Here is a 26,924-nt window from a genome sequence, read left to right on the forward strand (position 1 = left end):
TTTCATTATTATTACTATCAAAAAAAGATTATGACTCACTGAAGCCCCGGATGATAATTGGTATTTTTGAGCAATAAAGTAGTTTTTAATTAAGGTATGTGCGTTATTTCTTTAGATATAATGCTATTGCACACTTAACAAACCACAATATAGTGTGAATATAGCTTTTATATGCACTGAGAGGCCAAAAAATTAGTGTAGAATTAATGTGGTGGTCTGGAACCAAACCCACAATATCTCCAAGTCATGCCTGTATTTAGTGAACAAACCTTACATTTTCCTGGTCATTCTTCATAAAGGTACCATCAATTTCATTACCCTCACAGTACTGCTACAACAAAATTATACCACTAAAGAAATAGGAACTAAGCAAAGCTGGTCAAGGCAATAAAAATTTAAGTAACACCACAAGGTAACACGTTTACAAGACTCATGCATTCCTGAAAGCCTTGGCATAATTCAAGCCTTATCCTAAAAGTTATATCAGAATTTCTATTTACCAACTAAACTGGCAGCATTAAGCATCAACTTCATAAATGTAGTTTATGTCACTCAGCTAGTTGGTTTCGAAGTTATGTAATTCTAAATTTTTTTTTTAATTTTTGAAATGCACAAGAGTACACATAAAGTTGCCAATAGAGAAACTGCATTGCATTATTCAAAGCAAACATTATAAATCCCTAGTCTAGCACTTTAGTTAGAAGGTTCATAACGTATCAAGATTATTTTTAAAAAATTATTTTTGGCTAAGATGGGTCTTTTTTGCCCCATGGCATGTGGGATCTTAGTTCTGGGACCAGGGATCGAACCCATATCCTCTGCATTGGAGGGCAGATTTGTAATCACTGGACCACCAGGGAAGTCCTAAGATCATTTTTTGATGAAAAATTATTCCTTTAATTCCTTTGGAACTTAAAAAATGACTAAGATTTTTGAAAATATACCTTAATTGCAACATAGTCAGCTGGAATTATGGGATGCTCCAGTGTTGGAAGGGGTTTCTCATCAACGTGCTCTCCAATCATCACCTTGGTGGCCACATCAATGAAGTCTATTCCAAGTGTCTTGGAAACAAAGGGGAAGGATCGAGAAGCTCTCAGGTTACACTCAATCACCTGGAGAGATAACAAAATTCAAAAGAAGAGAAAGGATGGTGAGAGACAATGACAATATTCATCTGCTCCCTGCAACTTGGCCCAGCTCTTGCTTTGCCAGCCTCTTCCTTGTCTCCCCCTGATAGACATTTTTTTTAATTGATTGATTTTTTAATTTAAGGATCATTGCTTCATAAAATTCTGTTGGTTTCTGCCAAACATCAACATGCATCAGCCATAGGTATACATGTTCCCTCCCTCTTGAACCTCCCACTCACCTCCCTCCCCATCCCACCCCTCTAGGTTGTTACAGAGCCCCAGTTTGAGTTCCCTGTGTTATATAACAAATTCCCATCGGAGATCTATTTTATATATAGTAAATAAGTTTCCATGTTACTCTCTTCATACGTCTCACCCTCTCCTTCCTCACCCTGGTGCCATGTCCATAAATCTGTTCTCTATGTCCGTGTGCCACTTGTAAACTTTTGCTAACTGGTTTCCTTTTTGGTCCCATGGTGGCTCAGATGGTAAAGCATCTGCCTGCAGTGCGGGAGACCCAGGTTCGATCCCTGGGTTAGGACGATCCCCTGGAGAAGGAAATGGCAACCCACTCCAGTACTCTTGCTTGAAAAATCCCATGGACAGAGGAGCCTGGTGGGCTACACTCCATGGGGTTGCAGAGTCGGACACGACTGAATGACTTCACTTTCTTTCTTTCTTTTCAGTCAGTATCTTTGAACTCTGACTTTTCCCCACCCCTTTCTGCTGTTTCATCCCCACACTCTCTTGACATGTGTGCTTGTGTACTCGGTGCTTCAATCGTGTCTGTTTCTTCGTGACACCGTGGACTGTATTCCACCAGACTTCTCTGTCTGTGGCATTATCCCAGCAAGAATAGTGTAGTGGGTTGCCACTTCCTCCTCCAGGGGACCTTCCCAATCCCAAGAATCAAACCCGCATCTCCTGCAGCTCCTGAACTGACAGGTGAATTCTTTATCTCTAGCGTGACCTGGGAAGCCCCACAAGCTCTTGACAGATTTGTTTTTATGCAGAGTTCAGATCATGCCACATCTATACTGGAAAGTCTTCAGTGGATTTCTACTGGCCCTGAGAGTGAAGTCCAGTCCTTGACAGCCTTCTATCCTCTTGCTTCAGTATAGCCCTCTATGTTATCTTGTACCACTTTCCTGGTCTCAGTCTTTCTTTCCACGTTTGCCTTCTATGATTTCCCTGGAAAAATAATCTTGATAAACTGAACTGGTCACTATCTCCTAAAACACACTGAACTTTCCCATAGATGTTGTATGTATACTGCCCTCTCTATCTTCCTTTACTTGTTATTCATCCTTTAAGACCCAGCTCAAATTACAAAATCCTCCTTGAAATATTTTATTATCCACCCAAACCAGGCATATGACACTCAATTACATGCTCATACACACATGCAGGCACAGACCCCCACCCTCACCACCCCCCCACACACAGGCACTCCCTATTCTATGCCTCCAATATCACTTTATTTGTACATTCCTTCCAGCAGCTACTATATTCTAACTTATATTTATCTACAAATTCATATTCTTCCCAGTTCTCACTAAATTATGAATCTTTGAGAGCAAAAACTGGGTTCTATACATCTTTGTTGCCACTTTAGGACTTTGCATAGTAGGTGAGGAGCAATATTGGTTACTGATTAGTTACATTAAGTAGATTAAATTAATTAAGACTAACCCAATCACCTTAACATTTTTTAAATTTCTTTCTTTCTTTTTTATTTTATTGTATTTATTTATTGGTAAATGGTATCCAAAAGAGCTTTCTTTTCCAGGAAATGAATAAAGCAAAACTCCAGTGCATGTAATTATGACTATTCCACAGTAATCTGAACAGATTAGTTTGTGATGGTCACCACATCTATCTATACTCTACTGTAGGTGGCAGACAGTGATCTTCTTTCCAGTGGATCAGGGTGTTTACAAAGCTGTCATTGACACATCAGTGCCTCCAAGACCAGTGTTTTCAAACAAGGCGGGTATTATATGCTGTGCCACACCCCACACTAAGACACTATCTGCTGCCAGGGTCTCAGCTGCTCTGTGGCTGTGTTCCCAGAGGAACATAAACCAACAGGACCTGACATAGCAGTGGTGTTCCCTCAAACAGTTTGGCATTTCTTACCAAGACATCATTTCCTTTGACAAGAAACTGGACGTTGAATGGGCCAGAGATGGCAAAAGCCTTTGCGATCTTTCTGGTAGCATCCTTCACCTAGATCAAAAGGACAATGATACTGTGCTAAAGAACATTCCTTAGTTTAAAAACAAACAAAAAAGATACATCACCTTAAATTTAGATTTTTTTCATTTCTCTTACAAAGAACTACATCTCTACTAATAATGGAGTAATAATATGTAATAATAATAATGGAGTAATAATAATGAAGTAATAATGGAGTAATAATAGAAGCCATCCTTAGGTTTCTATTAATAAAATAATAATTATACTAAACGTTCTAAATATTCACACCAGGACAGCAGGGAAAAGAGCAAACAATGGTACAGGATTATCTTTTTGCCAAATGCCCCTATCTACCTACCGTCATATACTCTGGTTTCATTCTGAGGGCTAAATGGAATCCCTTCAGTCTGTTTGCTTCAGCACCAAAAGCTGCAGTCCAAACTCTGTATCAATCTAATGACCTACCTGCTGAGAAGTACAGGCCCTGAAATTACATGGTACTGCAAAGAGACCAGAGAGATTTCTTTTATGTGCTTTTCTTTTCCCCTGGACTCTGCAAGGGTGGATATTACGGTCAGAAGGAAACACGTTCCCTTGCAGGGAGGTGTGTGTCATCTACAGGAATTCCCATATCCAACCAGAGCCAGAAGGATCGCATGCACAGAGAAGGCACTGGCTGCTAGAATCAACAGCTCCTCATTCGCTGATCTTACATGCCTTTGCAGTTCAGCAACTCAATCAGTTACAAAAGGAAACAGGGTCCATGACACACTGAGCTTTGAGAGATTTCAAAATATATGAGTTTTGAGATCATTTATTCCAATATGAAAAAGTAAAGCACATTTGAAATCCCAGGATACTGTTCCTTCATGCTGCTGCTATTGCAAAGCAACCTGCCATCTTCACATTCTAGAACAAGGCAAGACCTTTGGAAACCAACCCAATGTACAACTAAGGCTGCCGAGATTCTGATAGCAGGATTATTGGGAAGTCTCATTTAAAAAGGCTAATCCTCACCTCACATACCTGAAGACTAAAGGAACATCCCCAGGTTATTTATGATGGCAGTCTTTAAGATGAAACCTAGCAATGCATATTGAATACTGAGGCAGAATCATCATTCTTGGAAAGGTCATTAAAGTAGCAGTTTCAAAACCACTGGAAGAGACATATCTTAAAGTACTTTTTGAGTGAGGGTAAGAGTAGACAGTGAAAGCATTGGTTCCAGAAGGTTCTCATGTGACTACTGCATATCTGCTTCTAACTGAGAAATATTACTTTAGGTGCTGCTCACCTGTAAGTGGCTCAAATATTAGAATCACCTGCAGCAACAGTTATACAAATGGAGACCCCAGACCAGCAGGAATAGCATCACAAGGGAACTCAATAAAAATGCAAATTATGGGCCCCAGAACTACAGAATCAAAACTGGGGATGGAATCCCACAACCTTTTAACAAGTCCCCCAGGTGGTAACAGTGAACACAATTAGAGGACTATTGCTCTAGAATACAATCAAGAGTTCTAAAGGGCAGAAAAGGAAGCTGTTATCTTTAAAATACACAGCAAACTCAGAGGAAGAAGTCCCCTTCATAATTAAATTTTACCTGGGTTATGTCCTATGCTACTACTTAGTTTTAAAAACTTTTAATCTTTTCCCCTCCTCCACCTTTATTTATAAATGATGACCTTTTCGATGGCTCCTTGGCTGATGGTTTGTGTGGGCAGCATCAGAGTAGCATCCCCCGAGTGGACGCCTGCATCCTCCACGTGTTCAGAAATGGCATGGGAGATGACCTGGCCAAAAGAAGATTTGAGAAAGAGTTGTCAGCTCTTCTTCAATGAAGCTGCTGCCTGGCATACCCCCTTAATTCTAACAGATACCTCCAGCATTGAGCAGTTTCTTTGCTAAGTCTCCAGTGAGGGGGCAGAAGGAACCGCACATGCAGCCTCACCAAGCCTCCCTGTTCAGTGACAGACCACCGTGTGGGCAGCTAAGAATGTCTGAGAGCTTACCTCCCTATTCCATTGATTAGAATCCCTATAAATGCTAGGAAAAGAAGGTAACTAAGCCAACTCATGGCACTACTGGTAAAGAACCTAACTGCTAATATAGGAGACACAAGAGACATGGGTTCAATCCCAGGATTGGGAAAATCCCCTGGAGGAGGATACAGTAATCCACTCCAGTATTCTTGCCTAGAGAACCCCATGGACATAAGAGACATGTTGGGCTACTGTCCACAGGGTCTCAAAGAGTCAGGCATGACTGAGCGACTAAAACTTTAAACTTTCAAGCCAACCTGTAATGACTTTTAAGAATAGATAGGAAACTAACGCATTCTGGGGGCACTGGAGACATCTTTGTCCTTTACTTCCAGGTTAAGTTTTAAACACTGGAAAAGAAAAGACAAGAAGAGGTGAATTCAAGCTTAAGTAAATGTCATAACTTAGGTGGATCAGAAAGAAAATGTAAGATCTGAAGATCAAGGGATTCTTATCACCTCCACACCATAACCAAATGAGCTAATTCACCACCTACAAGAGATCTTTAAATGAAAATCTGAGACAGGAGGTAGTGTATGTTTGATCACTCAGTCATGTCTGACTCTTTGCAACCCCAACCCCGTGGACTGTAGCTTGCCAGGCCCCTCTGTCCATGGGATTTTTCAGGCAAGAATACTGGAGTGGGTTGCCATTTCCTCCTCCAGGGGATCTTCCTGAAGATAGAAGGAAAACAAGAGGGAAATATTCTTATACTCTTTTAAAGGTAAGAAAATCAAGGCAATATAAGAATAAATAATGCAAGTACAAGTGTCTATACGACCAAGACAGGATTTTGAACCCTTATCTGTCAGATTGCAAAGTTTATGGCCTCAGTCACTATAACCTAAATGTTAACAGTACGTGTGTCTTCAGAAAATGATAAAGCTGAGAGTGGGGGAGAATAATTGGGGGTAACTGTAAAAGACTTAAATAAATTACAGTGAAAATTTGTTTGTCAGATTTACAGATGACTTAAAGCAAAGTGACATTTGAGTGCCAGTACTCCTGCTGTCACTTCCCTGACAGCTCAGTTGGTAAAGAATCCGCCTGCAATGCAGGAGACCCTGGTTCAATTCCTGGGTCAGGAAGATCCACTGGAGAAGGGATAGGCTACCCACTCCAGTATTCTTGGGCTTCCCTTGTGGCTCAGCTGGTAAATAATCCACCTGCAATGCAGGAGACCTGGGTTCAATCCTTGGATTGAGAAGATCCCTTGGAGAAGGGAAAGGCTACCCACTCCAGTACTCTGGCCTAGAGAAATCCATGGACTCTATGGTCCATGGGGTCACAAAGAGTCAGACATGATGGAGTGACTTTCACTTTCACTTCCATTCCTGCTGTCACTTATGAGTTCTGGGACCTGGGCAAGGTACTTTAGATGTTTAGCTGTGGTTGCCGATAACATAGGAATGAAAATGGTATTTGCCTCACAGAATGTTTGTAAGGATAAAAGAGAATACAAGTACAGTCTGGAATGATATTTAGGGTAGAGTAAGCTCTCAAATTTTTTATACTGTCTAGCAATGGGCAGGCAATGTCCCACTGATCAAACCAGTCAATCCTAAAGGAAATCAGTCCTGAATATTTATTGGAAGGACTGATGCTGAAGCTGAAACTCCAATATATTGGCCACCTGATGCACAGACCTGACTCATTGAAAAAGACCCTGCTGCCAGGAAAGATTGAGGGCAGGAGGAGAAGGGGGCAACAGAGGATGAGATGGTTGGATGGCATCACAGACTCAATGGACATGAGTTTGACCAAACTCCAGGACATAGTGAAGGATAGGGATCCCTGGCACGCTGCAGTATAGGAGGTCACAGTCAGACACAAATGAGACACTGGACAGCAATGATGTCCCACTGAGCTCTGAAAACATTATAACATGTACATCATAAGAAACATAGTACATCATAAGAAACACTGGACTGGAAGAAACACAAGCTGGAATCAAGATTGCCAGGAGAAATATCAATAACCTCAGATATGCAGATGACACCACCCTTATGGCAGAAAGTGAAGAGGAACTAAAAAGCCTCTTGATGAAAGTAAAAGAGGAGAGTGAAAAAGTTGGCTTAAAGTTCAACATTCAGAAAACGAAGATCATGGCATCCAGTCCCATCACTCCATGGGAAATAGATGGAGAAACAGTGTAAGCAGTGTCAGACTTCATTTTTGGGGGCTCCAAAATCACTGCAGATGGTGATTGCAGCCATGAAATTAAAAGATGCTTACTCCTTGGAAGGAAAGTTATGACCAACCTAGATAGCATATTCAAAAGCAGAGACATTACTTTGCTGACTAAGGTCCGTCTAGTCAAGGCTATGGTTTTTCCAGTAGTCATGTATGGATGTGAGAGTTGGACTGTGAAGAAAGCTGAGTGCCGAAGAATTGATGCTTTTGAACTGTGGTGTTGGAGAAGACTCTTGAGAGTCCCTTGGACTGCAAGGAGATCCAACCAGTCCATTCTGAAGGAGATCAAGCCTAGGATTTCTTTGGAAGGAATGATGCTAAAGCTGAAACTCCAGTACTTTGGCCACCTCATGCGAAGAGTTGACTCATTGGAAAAGACTTTGATGCTGGGAGGGATTGGGGGCAGGAGGAGAAGGGGACGACAGAGGATGAGATGGCTGGATGGCATCACTGACTTGATGGACGTGAGTCTGAGTGAACTCCGGGAGTTGGTGATGGATAGGGAATCCTGGCGTGCTGCGATTCATGGGGTCGCAAAGAGTCAGGCACGACAGCGACTGAACTGAACTGAAGTATTATGTCCATTTCTGAGTGTGACTATTTAAAAATTATGTGAACAACCTGAAATACCTCCAAAAGAAAGAATCCAGAATGATAAGCAATGCTGGGATCTAAGAGAAGCTTGGGAAAGAGCATATCCTAGCAAATTGGAACTAAATAAGGCCAACAGGCCAGAATTACTTTACAGCACAATATTTGAAAAAACACAAATGTATGTAGGTCAGTCTTACATTCTCCACTTCCACATTGGTATAGTCACATTACTCTTATTTTACACCTCAGTCTCAAAGAGATAAAATATTAAAAAGAGGAAAAGATTAAACAAATGCTCCATAACTCTAGAGATCAGGAGGTCAGGGATAAAAATTCTAGGGAGGCATACATTAGAAAAGGAATATCTTAGAAGTCCAAGAAATAAAAGCAAAAACTATATACATATATATATATATATCATGTTGCATCTTTTTATGCTTTGTATAACCAAAAGAGATAAACAGAAAACAAATGACATCTTTCCAGGGATAGGAAGGAAAACTAAGACAAACTGAGATAGCATATTATAGAGCAAAGACATCACATTGCCAATAAAGGTCCATATAGTCAAAGCTATATTCGTTTGTTTGTTTTTTCCAGTAGTCATGTATGGATGTGAGAGTTGGACCATAAAGAGAGAGTTGGGTTGAGTGCTGAAAAATTGATGCTTTTGAACTGTGGTGCTGGAGAAGACTCTTGAGAGTCTCTTGGACTGCCAGGAGACCAAACCAATCAATCCTAAAGGAAAACAACACTGAATATTCTTTGGAAGGACTAATGCTGAAGCTCTAATACTCTGGCCACCTGATGTGAAGAACTGACTCATTGGAAAACACCCTGATGCTGGAAAAGATTGAAGGCAATGGGAGAAGAAGGCAGCAGAGGATGAGATGGTAGATAGCATCACCAACTCAACGGACATGAATCTGGCAAACATTTCATGCAAAGATGGGCTCAATAAAGGACAGAATTGTATGGACCTAACAGAATCAGAAGATATTAAGAAGAGGTGGCAAGAATACATAGAAGAATTGCACAAAAAAACATCTTCATGACCCAGATAATCATGATGGTGTGATCACTCACCTAGAGCCAGACATCCTGGAATATGAATTCAAGTGGGCCTTTGCAAGCATCACTATGAATAAAGCTAGTGGAGGTGATGGAATTCCAGTGGAGCTATTTCAAATCCTAAAAGATGATGCTGTGAAAGTGCTGCACTCAATATGCCAGCAAATTTGGAAAACTCAGCAGTGGCCACAGGACTGCAAAAGGTCAGTTTTCATTCTAATCCCAAAGAAAGGCAATGCCAAAGAATGCTCAAACTACTGCACAATTGCACTCATCTCACATGCTAGTAAAGTAATGCTCAAAATTCTCCAAGTCAGGCTTCAGCACTACATGAACCGTGAACTTGCAGATGTTCAAGCTGGTTTTAGAAAAGGCAGAGGAACCAGAGATCAAATTGCCAACATCCACTAGATCATGGAAAAGGCAAGAGAGTTCCAGAAAAACATCTATTCCTGCTTTATTGACCATACCAAAGCCTTTGAATGTGTGGATCACAATAAACTGTGGAAAATTCTGAAAGAGATGGGAATACCAGACCACCTGACCTGCTTCTTGAGAAACCTATATTCAGGTCATGAAAACCAATAAAATATTGTAAAGTTAAATAAATAAATAAATAAAACTGAAAAAAAAATAAAGTTAATGTAGAAAAATGGGGAAAAAAAAAAGAACTGGACATGGAACAACAGACTGATTCCAAATAAGAAAAGGAGTGTGTCAAGGCTGTATATTGTCACCTTGCTTATATAACTTCTATGCAGAGCACATCACAAGAAATGGTGGGTTGGATGAAGTACAAGCTGGAATCAAGATTGCTGGGAGAAATATTAATAACCTCAGATATGCATATGACACCACCTTTATGGCAGAAAGTGAAGAAGAACTAAAGAGCCTCTTGATGAAAGTGAAAGAGGAGAGTGAAATAGTTGGCTTAAAACTCAACATTCAGAAAATGAAGATCATGGCATCTGGTCCCATCACTTCATGGCAAATATATGGGGAAACAGTGGCTGACTTTTAATTTTTGGGGGCTCCAAAATCACTGCAGATACTGATTGCAGCCATAAAATTAAAAGACATTTACTCCTTGGAAGGAAAGGTATGACCAATCTAGATAGCATATTAAAAAGCAGAGACATTACTTTGTCAACAAAGGTCCATCTAGTCAAGGCTATGGTTTTTCCAGTGGTCATGTATGGATGTGAGATTTGGAAGATAAAGAAAGCTGAGCACCGAAGAATTGATGCTTTTGAACTGTGGTGTTGGAGAAGACTCTTGAGAGTCCCTTGGACTGCAAGGAGATCCAACCAGTCCATCCTAAAGGAGATCAGTCCTGGGTGTTCATTGGAAGGACTGATGTTGAAGCTGAAATTTCAATACTTTGGCCACCTGATGCGAAGAGCTGACTCATTTGAAAAGACCCTGATGCTGGGAAAGATTGAGGCCAAGAGGAGAAGGGCACAACGGAGGGTGAGATGGTTGGATGGCATCACCGACTCAATAGACATGAATTTGGGTAGGCTCCGGGAGTTGGTGATGGACAGGGAGGCCTGGCATGCTGCGGTTCATGGGTTCCCAAATAATCAGACATGACTGAGCAATTGAACTGAACTGAAGGAGATGGTGAAGGACATAAAGCCTGGAGTGCTGTAGTCCATCAAGTCACAAAGAGTCAAACATGACTTAATGACTATTCAATAAAAGGGTGCTTAAACTGTAGATTATATAAGAGATCATCATTACTATAAATGTAATTTTTTTAACAACACTATTTTGAACTGTTAATCTGGAAGACAAAATCAAGCAGAAAAAAAAAAACTTTATCATTTTCAGTAGAGTGTAAAGTAGAAGATGAAGTCCAAGATAAAATCCATTTTATTTCCTTAAAGCAAAGAGAATGATATGGACTCTAAAATATAACTTTCTCTGTTTCAAGATAAGTAATAAATGCCTTACTAGTACAACCTCAAAACTAAAGAAAGGCATTCTTCATACTTTCATTTCTCCCTGAAGTTAGAGACATTGATTGTATTAGTGATACCAGATGTGATGTGGTAAGTCAATTTTATATTATTATCTTTATCCATCAGCTCTGTTTAGTTTTGTCTTTCTTAACCCAATAAAAAGGGGGAGGATAGAAAACAAGAGAGATGAAGAAGTAGGGACTCAATTAGGAACTTCAGAAAGAAAAGTATCAGATTTTTTTTATGATATCCACTGAAACATAAAAGGAAACCAACAGACAAAGGAAAATTAGAGAGAAAATCTATTCAAAAAGAATAAGTACAGGATGATAATTAATTTTGAATATCATCAAAGAGAAATTCTAACATGAAAAGCAGAAGAAATGATACCTATGACACAATTGAATTGTCAGTGAATTTGAACATTTTTTTGACTGAGCAGCTTGTCCATTATGACTAGAGACCTATTTTGTAGACATCATGAGCTCTAATCTGTGCTATGTTTCTAAATTGCCAAAGAAAAAAATTGATGGGAAGGCAGGGATGGGGGAAGTGGGGGTGATACAACACTTACTCGTCCATCTTTGCCAACCGCATCCATTTCCACTTCCCGGGCCCCCTCAATAAATTTCGTCAGCACCACTGGGTGTTCCTGTCATCAAGGAAAACAGGGAGGGTAGAACCTTTTTAGCTGAAACTTTATGTCAAGTGTCAAGTAAATCAGGTACCTTAAGTCAATACTTGGGCAATACTTGAAAAAAAACTCCTCAACACACAGCACAAATTCATTAGCCAATTTGTTTGGTAAGAACAAGGTCACTCTCTGCTTACAGTGAGGAAAAAGAAATCTTTCTCCAATTTTGAGTCCTCAGTGACTTGAACATGAGTTTTGAAATTTCAAATGTAGACTCTAGGTGAGTTAGAGAAAAAAAAGGAGGCAAAGGAGAGGACAGAATGCGGTTCCTTTTCTTGTCTCCAGAATTATAAATATCTATTTTATTTATATCAGTTTTTGGTTCAGGTATTTTTTTCTCTTCTTTATCTTTTCCAAGCACTACAATTTCCTCAATCACTTCTCTACGTGAGAATTGAGAATGAACTTAGAAGGAGAGAAGTACTTTGTTTCAGTTTTGTTAGACCAAAGATGGAATTATTTACCTGAAATTGGCATGCTTTAAATCACTTCTACAACATGACGTTTGCAACTGCAAAATCAAACATTCTTCAAAATGTTCTTGCTTTCTCAGCTGTTTCAGACCCCTTAATATTCTTTAATGTCTTCCCCCACTCAGCTCCTCCACAGCAGCACTGCAATGCCCTCCACAGCCCAATCACTATGTGCTTCTTCCAAACTAATTGAAGTGGTTGAATGAAGACCTCAAGAGTTTAAGCATCTCTTCTCCTCTTTGCGCGAGACCCTAGCACACCGCACACTTGCTGTTTTCTTGTCAAAACCTGCTTTTACCTGTCTCCATGCCTCTCCTACCCCAGTGTATACCAGCTTCTCTGCTCACTTCATCTTTCAAATTTCAACCCATCCTTCAAGGCCTGGCTCCAATACCACCTCCTCCCTGAAGCCTTCTCTAAACATCTCTTTTTGTTCTGAACACAAACCCCTTTTGCCCACTATCATGGAGTTCATCATCTTTGGCATGTGTGTTGAATTTAATATATCTTATCTCCTTTAGCAGAACACTTTAAATAGAATGGAATTTAGTGAAAAATTCAAAATAATCCATGTCTTATGCCATAAATAAGCTGTTCTCTTCTTACATTTATTATTAAATGAAGAAACTTTCCCCACTCCCTTTTCTTCAAAAGCCTATTAGGCATTAAACTGTTGATTAGCCACATACATACACAAAAAAACTTTTTAATCTCTGTTCCTTCTTTTTAAAATATTGAATGTTTAGTGTTGGCAGGCCTGGAAGAGCTGTTTTGGGAACTTTGTGGGAATTTTCCACAAAATATATGATGATAACCATATAACTGCAAAAAAAAAAAAAAGATAAAGTTCAATAGCTGTCTTAGTTTCTCTAGCCAAGCCTAAGACAGAGGTTCTTGTTCAAGTGATTTATTAGGGGATTGAGAAAAGCAGGATGGGACACAGGGAAAAAAACTAGGTAGTTTGTGGGGTCACTGGGGACTGGATTCAGCTTCACCCCACAGGGAGCTCTGAGTTACAGCCCAGAGCAAGTCCTAACTTGAAGCAAAGGGCAGTCACTGCCCAGGGTTTGAGGGTTGTGGTGAGGTGAGGGGTCTTGCTTCCTGGTGCCAGAAGCTCCCATTTGACTGAAAATAGTTACCCTGAGTGGGCTTCCCAGGTGGCACAGTGGTTAAGAAGCTACCTGCCAGTGCAGAAGAAGTGAGTTTGATCCCTGGGTCAGGAAGAGCTCCTGGAACAGGAAATATCAACCCACTCCAGTATTCTTGCCTGGGAAGTTCCAAGGACAGAGGAGCCTGGTGGGCTACAGTCCATGGGGTCACTAAGAATCAGACACGACTTAGCAACTAAACAACAAGAAGTTATCCTGAGAAATGTAGCTGGGAGGTATCATCAGCTATCACAGCAGCTGAGGGGGTGGGTGCTCCCACAGGTAAAGGATCTGAGCGGGGCAACAACATCATTCTCTATCTTGACCAATCAAACACATTTACAAATAGCCCTTACTATGTTGAGGAAGATTTCTTAATAAATTTCAACCTTTCAGCAGTTGGCTTTCTTAAAGCACTTTGTTCCTTAGGTATTCATGATCACATTTTCATGCTTCTTTCTCAGACTCCTTCATGGTTCTTTCTTCCCTACTCAGCCCTCAAATGCCAGTATTCTTTTCCTCTCTGTCTTAACTGTTCCTTTTCCTCTATACTCTCCCCAGTGACTGCTTCCAATCTTAAAACTTCGGTTCCAATAATAAGCTATTGACTTCCAAATATATATTTATCTCTCTTTAGCTGTGATCTTGATCTTCAATTTTGAATCTATATAATCCTCTCCTTTCAAAACATCTGTATTTGAACTCTTCACAGGCACCACATATACAAAAGGTCAAAAATTAGATATGATTTTCCCCTCTAAAATCTCTCTCCTTAAGTGTTCCTTGTTTCAATAAATGTTGCCTCTGTCCATCCAGCTGACTAAGGCAGAAACTCGGGAATCATCCTTCATCCTCTCTCTACCTTCCATCTCCATCCATTCACATCCTGAATGAACATCCTCAATATTTCCAGAACACATGCCCTTCCCTCCATCTGTACTATCACTGATCCTTTTTTTCTTTTTTGGCCCCAACACACGGTACATAGGATCTTAGTTCCCCAACCAGGGATCATACCTGCACCCCTTGTCTTAGAAGTGCAGAATCTTAACCACTGGACTGCTAGGGAAGCCCCTTTACTCTCATTATTCTTTTATATATATATATATATATATATATATATATATAAAATTTCATTTATTTATTTATTCATTTATTTCGGGGTGTGCCGGGTCTTTATTGCTGCAAGTGTTTTTCTCTAGTTGCAGCAAGTGGGGGTTACTCCCCAGTTCTGGTGCGTGGGCTTCTCACTGCAGTGACTCTTCTTGTTGCAGATAGGGTGTGAAGGCTTCAACAGTTGCAGCAAGAAGGCTCAGTAGTTACAGCTCCCAGCTCTGGAGCACAGGATCAATAGTTGTGATGCACAGACTTAGTTGCTTCACGGCATGTGGGATCTCCCCGGATCAGGAACTGAATCTGTGTCTCCTGCCCTGGAGAATCCTTTACCACTGAGCCACCAGGGAAGCCCCACTATCATCACTCTGATCCAAGGCACTGTCATCTCTACCCTGAGCTACACAATAGCCTCCTAACCTCTTTCCATGAATTCAGTCTTGTCCCAGATTTATTTCACTCTCTGTACTGCAGAAGATAAATTTTTCTTAAGCTTTCGATTGCTCCTTTTTTAAAATGGAAGTATAATTGATTCACACTATTGCATTAGTTTCAGGTGTACAGCACAGTGATTCAGTAAGAAAATATGACTAAAATCTAAACTCAATGACTGACAAGTTTCTCTCTATCTGCTCCTTCACTTTCTACTCTATCACCATTATAATTAATACTTTCTACCATGTTTGGCATCCTAGGCATAAAAGTGAGTGACTTGTCATTTTCTAGAAACTTCATTCCCTTTCTCAGCTTCAGGCCTTTATACTTGCTGTCCTTTCTTACTTCATATCCATGATGTAAACCTTTTAATTCTGAATCAACAATTCTGAACCAAATTAAAAGTCCCTTCTTCAGAGACTGGTCCCTAATTCTTTTATACTTTCTCTCAACATCATGTATTTTTGCTCATCATATTTAATCATCATTATTTGATGTCTTATGTTCCTAATAAAAAGAGTCATCTGTGAGCACAGAGAATACTGCCATTATATAGCAGGTGCTAAATATGAATGGGGAGAAGGCAATGGCACCCCACTCCAGTATTCTTGCCTGGAGAATCCCATGGGTGGAGGAGCCTGGTGGCTGCAGTCCATGGGGTCACTAAGAGTCAGATACGACTGAGTGACTTGACTTTCACTTTTTACTTTCATGCATTGGAGAAGAAAATGGCAACCCACTCCAGTGTTCTTGCCTGGAGAATCCCAGGGACGGCGGAGCCTGGTGGGCTGCAGTCTATGGGATCACACAGAGTCGGATGCGACCGAAGCGACTTAGCAGCAGCAGCAGCAAATATGAATGGATACATAATAGCTCATCGAACTTGGGTCTCCTGCATTTCAGCCAGATTCTTTACCATATGAGCCACCAGGAAAGCCCCACATAGCAGGTCATAATGAATGGTAGTTTTACTCTGCTGCTGCTGCTAAGTCACTTCAGTCGTGTCCGACTCTGTATGACCCTGTAGACAGGAGCCCACCAGGCTCCCTCGGCCCTGGGATTCTCCAGGCAAGAACACTGGAGTGGGTTGCCATTTCCTTCTCTAATGCATGAAAGTGAAAAGTGAAAGTGAAGTCGCTCAGTCGTGTCCGACTCTTAGCGACCCCATGGACTGCAGCCCACCAGGCTCCTCAGCCCATGGGATTTTCCAGGCAAGAGTACTGGAGTCGGGTGCCATTGCCTTCTCCAAGTTTTACTCTAAGTTCACTGAATTGAGAATCCCAGGTCCTGCTGTAGTTTAATGGAAGACTTCAACTTAGTACTCCATTAGGACACCTCTATGATACAACTTTGGGCCTGTTAGGATTCTATCCATATGGAAAAAAAATTATTTAAAAAATATTCTACCAAATAGAGGGCCTATGAAATCCAATATCCCAGACAGAGAAAACCTGCCTCATCACTCACATGAGACCAGCTGGGTGTAGCTGCTGTTTTCTCAAAACATCAGAGTTGCAGGATCCCTCTCAGGGAGTGCAACAGAGAAGAGGACCATGTCTGACTTCAGAACACATTAACGAAAACTGGCCTGTTGGAGAAAGTCCCTCCTTAGTTATCTAACTTTCACAAAAAGTGAATTCAAAATCCACTTGGTTGCTTTTTTTTTTTTTAACTCTTTGTCTCTCCTCACTCTTTATCATTATCCACTCTTTACACTGAACAAATTTCTATGGGGAGCAGCTACCACACAGAGAGGAAGCCCCACTTCATGCGTGCAGGAACTGCCCACACTCTTTATTCCTCTTTGAAGTGCCTCTGATTTCACTGCTTGGCTCCTTCCAAACTCCACTGCCTAACATCAAACTCTTCTCTATGAATTGTGCTTTCTCTCTCTCTCCTTTTTTTTCTTTTAGCCCCAACTAGCTTTTGAAAGCTTTTAAAAAGAAAACGTTACTTTTATCCTCTACCGTATGAGGTCTGCAGATCAATAACCCCACTGGGTAAATCTTAAATGGATCACACTGAGGTAATGCCGAAGGAGAAAGTGAAAGCTGGGGGCAGTGGAGGAAGGTGGTTGAGTGGCCAGAAAATTATAAACATTTTCATTAACTTACAAATGGAATGTACCAGAATGAGAAAAATCAATAGGTGAGTGAGGGGATTTACTATTAAAGTTACAGCGTTGACTAAGGCAAAGAACTCTCTCCAAGTCTGAGAATTAAAAATCAGGGAAGCCGTCACTTGTTCGTGATGACCATGGTTGGGCTGTCTGTAAGGCTGGGAATCCCATGGGTAACTTGACCAGCATCTAACTCGTGAACAGACAAAGTTCATGCTTATTCAGCCTTGCTCCTGGAGACTAAAACTGTATAAAACTCTATTATGATAAAATATTCACTGGTCTTCCCCTTCTTCCATTAACCCCAAGGATCCAAATATAATTAAATGCATTTGTGTTTTCTCATTTCTGTATTTAGGAGAATAATGGGTAGAAGGAAAAAAAACGGAAAAACATACCGTGCAAAGCAAAACAACATATAAACAAGGCAGCAATTAACAGAAGAGGGAAAAGTCGCCAAGAGGAAACGGGACACTACCTGAGAGACTCGAGTGGCCTCCTCTAGGAATTTTTTCATCTCATCCTCGGAGAATACCACATTCATGGCAGACCCGCTGAGTAAGAAGGGGGGAAAAAAAAAGAGGTCAATTTCTTTCACCACTTCGGAAGTAAAGCATGCTATACACAATTGCTTCTCAGAGTAGTTCCAGGAAAACTCTAGTTCCAATTTAGAGTAAGTAAGAAGGTGTCTGTTTCTACATTGAAACTTTATGTAATCAACAGGACAATCAACCAAAGGAAAAAGTCCCCCAGGTTGGAGACGGGGAAAGGGGGTGAGAACTGTGAGAATACCCAAAGAGAACAATGGCAGGTCTTAGAGACCACACATTCTCAAGGTTCATCCTTTCTCTTTATCATTTTAACTCTCTTCTGGTTCCAGGTAACACTTAAGACTGTAACAAGATCCCTGCCAGGGCATAGTTTTCTAAACTTGCTTCTTCAGAGTTCACTACCTACAGCAGATTTTAACCCACAAATATGCTGTCAAAGCAGGTCATTCCACTATCTCAGCTGGGTTACAAAAGAATCAATTTCTTTTAGTAACATTTGCTAATATAAGGTGCAGTATCTGATTGAAATATATTCAACTGTGTCCTTTCAAATTCTTGAGAAAGAATACTATCTGAAATCAATTTATTCGGAAAGCTGGCATTTGCAGAAAGGGATAGGAGGGGAGGATAGAACGAAGACTAAGAGGAAGGGAAGCCACAAGGAAGAAAAATATCACTTTCTACTTCCTTTTAAAAAGTATCATTCACCTTACCTTTTCTACTATACTGCAAATTTTATGCATAAAGAGCTTTCAATTTCTTCATCTATTTAAGGCAAGAAGGCTAAGGTAATAATAATGTTGATAATTCACAGCCTAACAAACTAAAAGATATGGAATGAAATGATGAGAAGAAATACAAAAGTCAGAGTTGCTTCTGCAAACCGCCTTAAATGTCTATGTTGTTGAAATTAACTTACATTAATACCTCAGAGAAGTAGCATTATCAGAATGTGGTTTACACAAAATGTCATTTAAATAAAAAGGAAAGTTTTCCACCTCATTTGAAATTTTTCATTATTTTAAAGGATCACATCTCCAATTCCATTTACACTTGCAAATTGTGCACAGCAAATTACGCTTCTCTTATTTATCCCCTGTTCACTGAAATTGTTCCTCACATGTGGTAACACCTGAAGAAAATAAGTAACAATTGACGACTTCTCCTTTGATGGCAAAATTCAGTTTCCAAGTTTATTATAAAAGACACTGTCCATGTCCTCCAACATTATAATTCACATATTAAAAATTATGATCTCAAAGAGAACCCCACAATAGTCAAACCACAAGCACTATTGGAAGGAGATGACAAAAGTCAAAGATTAACTTTCATTTCTGAGTATCAGGAAACAGACGCTGGTGAGAGACACCCCAATCTTGTTTTGTTTTTGCTCTTCGGTTTTTTAAATTGTCCTCTTCTCTAATATAAAGGTATATCCTCCCTTTACTTGCTTCTAAGAGGTAGGACTCGAGACACTATTGTCACTCCCAGAAGGAAAAGCACGAACTGCACTGAAGAACAGTGCCCAGGTTTTCACCCTGGCTTTGTTGGTGGGGGGATTTTCGATGGATTTACAAATTACTACACATCAAAGCCTAGTGCTCCTAGCATACAGAATGCAGTTTGGTATCTCCTATTTCTGAATAATTGTTTCAGAACACAATATATTACCTCAAAACATAGGAAGGTCTCAACAAGCAGGGGTAGCCCACAGACTTCGCAAATTCCAATGCCTCATTCTAATTAACAGAAACAACAACAAAATGCATGAATAGTGTAAAATAGTCAATAAATATGCAGAATGGTATCATTAGAACAAGTGGTAACTCAACTCCTTTTATTCTTCCTCTCAAACGACACCATTAAAATGTAAATTGGACATAGAAATACATAAAATATCTAGTTTCTAATTCTAAATATCAAATCTAGTTCAAAAATAGTGTGAACTTCTTTTCATTGTCAGAATCTTAATGAGAATACTCCTATCAATTTATAACCCCCATTTAACTGCAATCATGGAAATATAGTGACTTTAAAAAGTAAATTCACTCAGCAGAGTGTATTCTATCTGCCCTGCAGTTAACACCCGCAGTAGCTAGCACTCAGGTCGTGACTTTTCAAAAGGAAATGTTAAAAACATACATGTGGTTCTCTTCTTACCAAAGTGTTAACAGCTTTCCACGGTGCCTGAGACACCTTCAGCTCATCCAAGACAGCTGAGAAGATGGAGCGATCCTCAGCCCTGTCAATCTGCAGAGGGCTTGTGCCCATGATCTTGACGCCATTCTTGTACAGGGGGACTGCCAGGTTGTTTGGAATCTGGCCCCCAACTGATATGATGCAGCCACCACATGCCTGAAAAATATGTCCTCAGTATCAGCTATCGGATGATGAACAACTGTGCTAATACTACTGCCTCCATTTCCTCACTGAAAACGTGGAACATGATTGTGATATTTTCATTATTCCCATCAATGGATAATATTAAGTTATGCCATAGAGAGATAAATGGATTTCTTCCTGACTTTCCAGGTACACACACATGCACACACACACTAGTCACTCAGTCGTGTCCACCTCCTTACAACCCCATAGACTGTCACCTGCCAGGATCCTGTCCATAGAATTCTCCAGGCAAGAGTACTGGAGTAGATAGCCATTCCCTTCTCCAGGTGATCTTCCCAACCCAGGGATCGAAAGTGCGTGTCCTGCATTGCAGGCAAAGTCTTTACTGTCTGAGCCACCAGGGAAGTCCCCAGGCACACGCCATCCAAAATCTTTGTTAAGACTCCCAGAAAACTACATGTGATTAGCTTGAAAGACTCCTGAATATGATTACCAAGTATGACTTCCATACAATTGCATGTCAGTGTATGACATTTGCATGTGTGGCAATTAGAAAATCAAGTCAATGAACATTTGTACAATGAACATCCTGTACTTTATATTATATTCAATTAATTCTTGAACTACTGTTGTAATTTCCTGAATGGATACAGACCTCTCCTTTTAACATTCATCTCTGCTGTTCCTCTCCACTCCAGCACTTCACATTCAGATTGTGCACGCGTGCTAAGTCGCTTCAGTCACGTCCGACTCTTTGTGACCCCATGGACTGTAGCCCGCCATGGACAGGCTCCTCCATCCATGGGATTCTCCAGGCAAGAATACTAGAGTGGGCTGCCATTTCCTTCTCCAGGGCATCTTCCCAACCCAGGGATCGAACCCACGTCTCTTACATCTCCTGGATTGGCAGGTGTGTTCTTTTACCACTAGTGCCAAATGGGAAGCCACACATTCAGACTAATTGTTCACAAGACTCCTCACCAAGTTGCTCCTATATTCAGAGTTCTCCAAATGCTTCTGTTGCCTAAAGGGTAAAGTGTTAACTCTTTACCGCCAGGGCCATTAAGGCTTTCCAGTCTTATTTACAATCACTCCTCTCAGCGCCAGGAAGACCACCTACCCACTGTCACCACCTACATGCATTCCCACCAGCAAGCTCTCTCACCGCTTAACCTTCCCCGGCCTTGTTTCCTTCCTTCCTTCTCCTTCCCCTTATCTAAACTAACCACCCCTGAAGTGCAGTCTAAATCCTAATTCTCACTTTGACATCCTCTCCCCTTTACTGCTGCCGTGGTACCTGTCTAAAGTACCCATAACTGATTTTAGTTCCTATTTCTGTACTATTTGCCATATAAGCAGTCCTTGAATCATTAACATTAGTCTCCTATGAATAGTCAAAACACTGTTTGTTTTTAAGCCCCCAAAATCTCAAATTTCTCAAGACTAGTGTTATAGAGATGATGGGGGAATCAGTGAGGGATGGTGGGGAATTGGATTTGGACTTAGAAGTCCCTCCTCTTCCTGGTTCCCTCTGTGAAACTCTCCCTGGGGTTCCATTCCCTTGTCTATAAAATTAGGATAATAATACCTGCCTACTTCATAAGATTTCTATGTATGTAGATCAAATAGGATAATAAACATTAAAGGTGTTACACCTTGTAAGTGTATAAATAAGACATTGTTATTTATATTAGAAAATATTACAATATCAGAGAGGCCATTGATCTTGGCATAATTTACCTTTGCCTTAACAACCTACAATTGAATATTACTGAACTAATAGACGGCACTAGTGTTAAAGAATCTACCTGCCAATGTAGCAGACATAAGAGGCACAGGCTCAATCCCTAGGTGGGGAAGATCCCCTGGAGGAGGAAATGGCAACCCACTCCAGTATTCTTGCCTTGAGAATCCCGTGGACAGAAGAACCTGGCAGGCTACAGTCCATAGCGTTACAAAGAGTTGGATATGACTGAAGTGACTTAGCACACACACAAATGTTTTTTTGTCACTGTTTGATATTATTCTGAAATATTACTGAAAGGGGCGAAACTAATTTCTCTCTGATAAGAGAAATTATATACTGCCTAAGCAAACACCCTGCAATTGAGTATTTAAATGCATTGTAAACATTATGGAAAATAACGGTCCTCATTTCTGCATACTTATGAGTACACTTAAGCTGCTTTTATCATCATTTTTATGTTCACTATTTATTTTTTGCAAGACTTTTAATAGAAATTATTTTCTTAACTATAGTATTTTTATTTGCTTATTATTTTAGTTTATTAGTGGCATTAATATTTTAGAGACCTAGAAACTAATTCTTCAATTAAATATTAAATATATACAAAAAGTCTCTTATGTGAAAGTCTTTAAAAATAAATTCTAAAATTAAGGGAGAAGTAACCAACTATGAGCAAATATTAGAGTCAATTGGACTAAAATAGGCATTTAAAATGAATAAAAAAGCTGTGTGTAATAAATACATCAGTAGTTTCCAAAATAACTCTATGGAATTGATTTCAATTTTTCAATAAATTAACAACTTTAGGAATAATAACACAAACTGCTGCTCCTGTTTCGTGTCCAACTGTTTGCAACCCCATGGACTGTAGCCCACCAGGCTCACCTGTCCACGGGATCCCAGGCCAGAATACTGGAGTGGGTTGCCATTTCTTTCTCCAAGGGACCTTCCAGATCCAAGGACCAAACTGGGTCTCCTTCTTGGCAGACAAATTCTTTATCACTGAGCTACCTGGGAAGCCCCATAATATAAACTACTGCTACTTAAATACATTGTGTGTGTGCATGCTAAGTCACTTCAGTCATGTCTGACTCTGTGACCCCATGGACTGTAGCTCATCAGGCTCCTCTGTCCATGGGATTCTTCAGTCAAGAATACTGGAGTGGGTTGCCATGCCCTCCTCTAGGGGATCTTCCCAATCCAGGGATTGAACCTACATCTTTTATGTCTCCTGCATTGACAAGTGGCTTCCTTACCACTAGTGACACCTGGGAAGCCCATTTAGTACATTACTATACATCTAAACTACATTTTGACCTTCATGGTTTTTACTCTGAGGCAATTATTACTTATACCTATTTTACAGCTAAATAAACAGGCTTGGTGAAGGTCAAGTGACTTGCCGATATTTCTTACCTAGCAAACACAGAATTAATTGAATGAGATTCTGCATATTGTAAAGCAGCTATGCTTACCTAATATGCCAAGTCTGAATTTGAAATCAGTCCTGTTTTTCCTGGCTCGTTTCAAAGGTGGTGAATACTAAAGGGTAGAAGAGATATTTCTCAAACATTCCCTTTGGGAAGTAGTAGATCAAACACTTTCACTCCAATATTTTATTCTCATCATTGACCTCCAAAAATAAAGACCATTGCTTGGAAGACAAATCATGTCCATAGGAATGTTTCTGAGTAATGGTGTGATGGTTGAGTGCAGATTTTGCCTGCACAGCAAAGGGAATTCAATAAAAGAGAACATATTTGAGGGATGAAGGTAATAGAGAAGAATTTTGTGGAAGAATTTTATCTTAGATCGGTCCCACCTCTAAGCACAGAGCTTGTAGAGACTAAGAGAAGAGAATCTGGTATCCTATACAGATGAATTAATATCATATACAATCACTTACACTTAATTTCAAGTAATTTACTGAAGCAAAATATTCTAAAATACAGATTTGTTTCACAGATTTCTAAATATGTTAGGCCTAAAATAATTCCACTGGCTCCCAAAGTTCTACTGATCTTACCTAAACTTGTTTGTAGCTTAGTTTCCTAGTTTTTAAACCTGATATCATGAAGCTAAGGCATCACCTTACAAAAATATTTCTGCAATAATTTTTAAGCTGAAATCACACCACAAATTTATTTTTAGTGGTGAGGAATTAACAGAAAATACTTCAGATGTATTTCAGATCATTTCAGTTTCTTTTACGTATTAATCACTTAGGTCATTTTTATTTTACAGACAACTTAAATGTTTTAATATAGACAGAATGCAATATAAGAAAGTTTGTCTTACTAACAGAAATATCCTTTACTTCACCAAAAAATAGCCCTGATTTTTGTAATTTCATGTATTTTCTCTAATTTACATCTTCACTATTTATACATCAATCAGTGAGGTTGTGCATGCATTATATTTCAGTAGTTCACATTCTAGTAAAACATTTGTATCATTTCAGACAGAATCTTAAGATAATATTTAATTGCAATGAAACCAAATGCTAGGAATGAAACCCAATTCTAGTTTAGAGTGATCCATTCCCTAAGGTGTTTTGCCTATCACTAATTCATGTCTGTCACTCTTTCATTCACTTAACTCAAGCTGTAGTACAAAGGTACCACTGTCTATTATAATATGATGTGCTTAGTTGCTCAGTTGTTTCTGACTCTTTCTAACCCTGTGACCCATTTGCTGACTGTAACCTGCCAGGCTCCTCTGTCCGCAGGATTCTCCAGGCAAGAATACTGGAGTGGGTTGCCATGTCCTTCTCCAATACATACAGTATTAGGTGTCAAAAATAGGAGAATTAAATCATTAATCAGAGTACATCTTTATAGGGTATGATCCAGTAAATTACACATCATAAAAGCAAAAAAAAAAAAAACATAATCAGGACTCAAATCAGACAGGACATCATAAAGTATCAAACATGTTGCCTGAATTTTTAATGAGCAAATACTAAAAGAATTAAGAAATGGGTCCCAAATAGGGTTTGGAAGTAAAAGAAAATTAATGTGCTTTGCTTATAACTTTTCAAACCATGAGTCTCCAAAGAAAGAAAGGGAAATGTGAAGTTAGAAAGGATCTGTGAGAGTCTCCCTCATCATCATAGTCTATAAAGATTATTGCATAACCCATCACGACTGAAGCGACTTAGCAGCAGCAGCAGTAGCAGCAGCATCCCAGGGAAACAGATCTAACAATAGATCTAATAAAAGAGGGGCTCCCTAGATGGTGCGGTGGTAAAGAATCCATCTGCCAGTGCAGGAGACGCAAGAGACATGGGCTTGATCCCTGAGTTGGGAAGATCCCTTGGAGTAGGAAATTGCAACCCACTCCACTATTCTTGCCTAAAAAATTTCATGGATGGAGGAGCCTGGCAGGCTACAGTCCATGGGATTTCAAAGAGTTAGACAAGACTGTGTGACTGAGCACACTACTAAAAGAGAAGACCAGTGTTAGCACTTCTATAAACAAAGTAATCATTTTCAACTCATATACCTCAATATAATTTGAGAATATCTTTTTCCTTTTTAAGGAGTGTCCTAAACAAAACTGAACCAGGCAAAAAATATCATCCATCAAAGCCATGTAGATGGTGTGCTAAGTCACTTCAGTAGTGTCCTAGGCTTTGTAGTCCCCCAGGATCCTCTATCCGTGGGGATTCTCTAGGCAAGAATACTTGACTGGGTTGGCCTGCCCTTCTCCAGGGGATCTTCTGACCCAGGGATTGAACTCGTGTCTCTTAGTCTTCTGCATTTGCAGGCAGGTTCTTTACCACTAGCACCACCTGGGAAGCTTTATAGATGGCAGACACACACTTCTCAACGTCTTGGCTCCTCTCCACACTCACACACCAAAACATAAAAAATAAAAATGTAAAGCTCTTCTCAGGGAGCAGAATCCATGAATACAATCATAAGGAATTAATGACTTCAGTTTAAAGGGTTGCCCTTTACAAGTATAAAAAACAAAATGCCTGCAGCTAAAGGGATATATCACTATAAATTTTTATATTTAAAAAAAAAAAGAAGAAGAAGAAGTGGGAAGGAGACTTCAGCATTTCTAGCATCCTCTCTCACTCAACTTCTGATCCAGACGTCCCTCCAAAGCAGCCTGCTTTTTCACAGGGAACATCACTTTTCTGACTTCCCCTCAAGGTTTTCTTTCGAGGTGCTCCTTTGATGCCATGGAAACAAGCTTGGTCCTGAACTCGACCAAGTGACCTGGACCAAGGGACCTATCATATTTTCTATCATCCCATGTAGCTATGTATCCTTGGGAAAGCCTATTGCCCTTCTAAGTGACTCAAATGCGTGCTTTTAAATAAGATTAGACATGCTTCCAATTTTCTTCAAATTTACTACTGAATGCTTCAGTGCCTTCCTGATCACTAGGGGCATCCAAGGTCAAACAAGGGCAGCCTCCTGAAGGTTGATGCACACCCATTATGAGAGACAATGCCTGTAAAGCCTGCTGTGAGGAGATACATAACAAGCTTATACAAGGAAACGTATACACAAATATACATACATATGTGCCTGATGTGTGCATGTGATATATTAAAATCACATTTCTTGTAGGGTAGCATAAAGAATGTATCAATGGTATACTGCTCTTATGCTCTTCAACACAACATTTAAAATTACCTCAGTATATGTAGTGGCAATAAAAAAAAACAATTTTAGCTTCAAATAAGGGCCAGTTTATTTATTTCTATCATACTGAATTCAGTTATAAAAGGACTTCATTAGCATTCATATGTATGAAGGCAACTATAGAAGCTTTTCATCTTTCCTTAAACCACTTCATACAGAAATCATTAACTACATGTTAAATGCCTGCCACTATCGCTTGCAATGCTTCTTAATATTTTTTAATAATTATGTAACTTTTCAGATATTATGTCATTAATCCCAGTTTTATTTCAATGTCTCAAAGGTAAGGGCCTGGTTTTACAGCTCTCTATCCTCCCTGAATATTTTTCCCTTGTGGCAGAAAGCGAAGAAGAACTAAAGAGCCTCCTGATGAAAGTGAAAAAGGAGAGTGAAAAAGTTGGCTTAAAACTCAACATTCAGAAAACTAAGATCATGGCA

The 26,924-nt window shown here is 39.8% G+C and overlaps 1 protein-coding gene across 1 annotated transcript in view; it reads right to left on the reverse strand.

Moving 5' to 3' along the window:
- CPS1 (carbamoyl-phosphate synthase 1) overlaps positions 1-26,924 on the reverse strand; it is a 141,065-nt gene that overhangs the window by 16,334 nt on the left and 97,807 nt on the right. The window contains exons 26-32 of the mRNA XM_040228582.1: positions 19,893-20,087; positions 19,404-19,471; positions 17,660-17,735; positions 11,774-11,851; positions 5,021-5,128; positions 3,273-3,362; positions 945-1,115 (exon numbers count right to left, since the gene is read on the reverse strand). Coding sequence (XP_040084516.1) covers positions 945-1,115; positions 3,273-3,362; positions 5,021-5,128; positions 11,774-11,851; positions 17,660-17,735; positions 19,404-19,471; positions 19,893-20,087 — 786 coding nt within the window. The remainder of the gene's footprint in view (positions 1-944; positions 1,116-3,272; positions 3,363-5,020; positions 5,129-11,773; positions 11,852-17,659; positions 17,736-19,403; positions 19,472-19,892; positions 20,088-26,924) is intronic.

The sequence above is a fragment of the Oryx dammah genome, unplaced genomic scaffold, assembly GCF_014754425.2.
Source record: "Oryx dammah isolate SB20612 unplaced genomic scaffold, SCBI_Odam_1.1 HiC_scaffold_27, whole genome shotgun sequence".
Classification (NCBI taxonomy): domain Eukaryota; kingdom Metazoa; phylum Chordata; class Mammalia; order Artiodactyla; family Bovidae; genus Oryx; species Oryx dammah.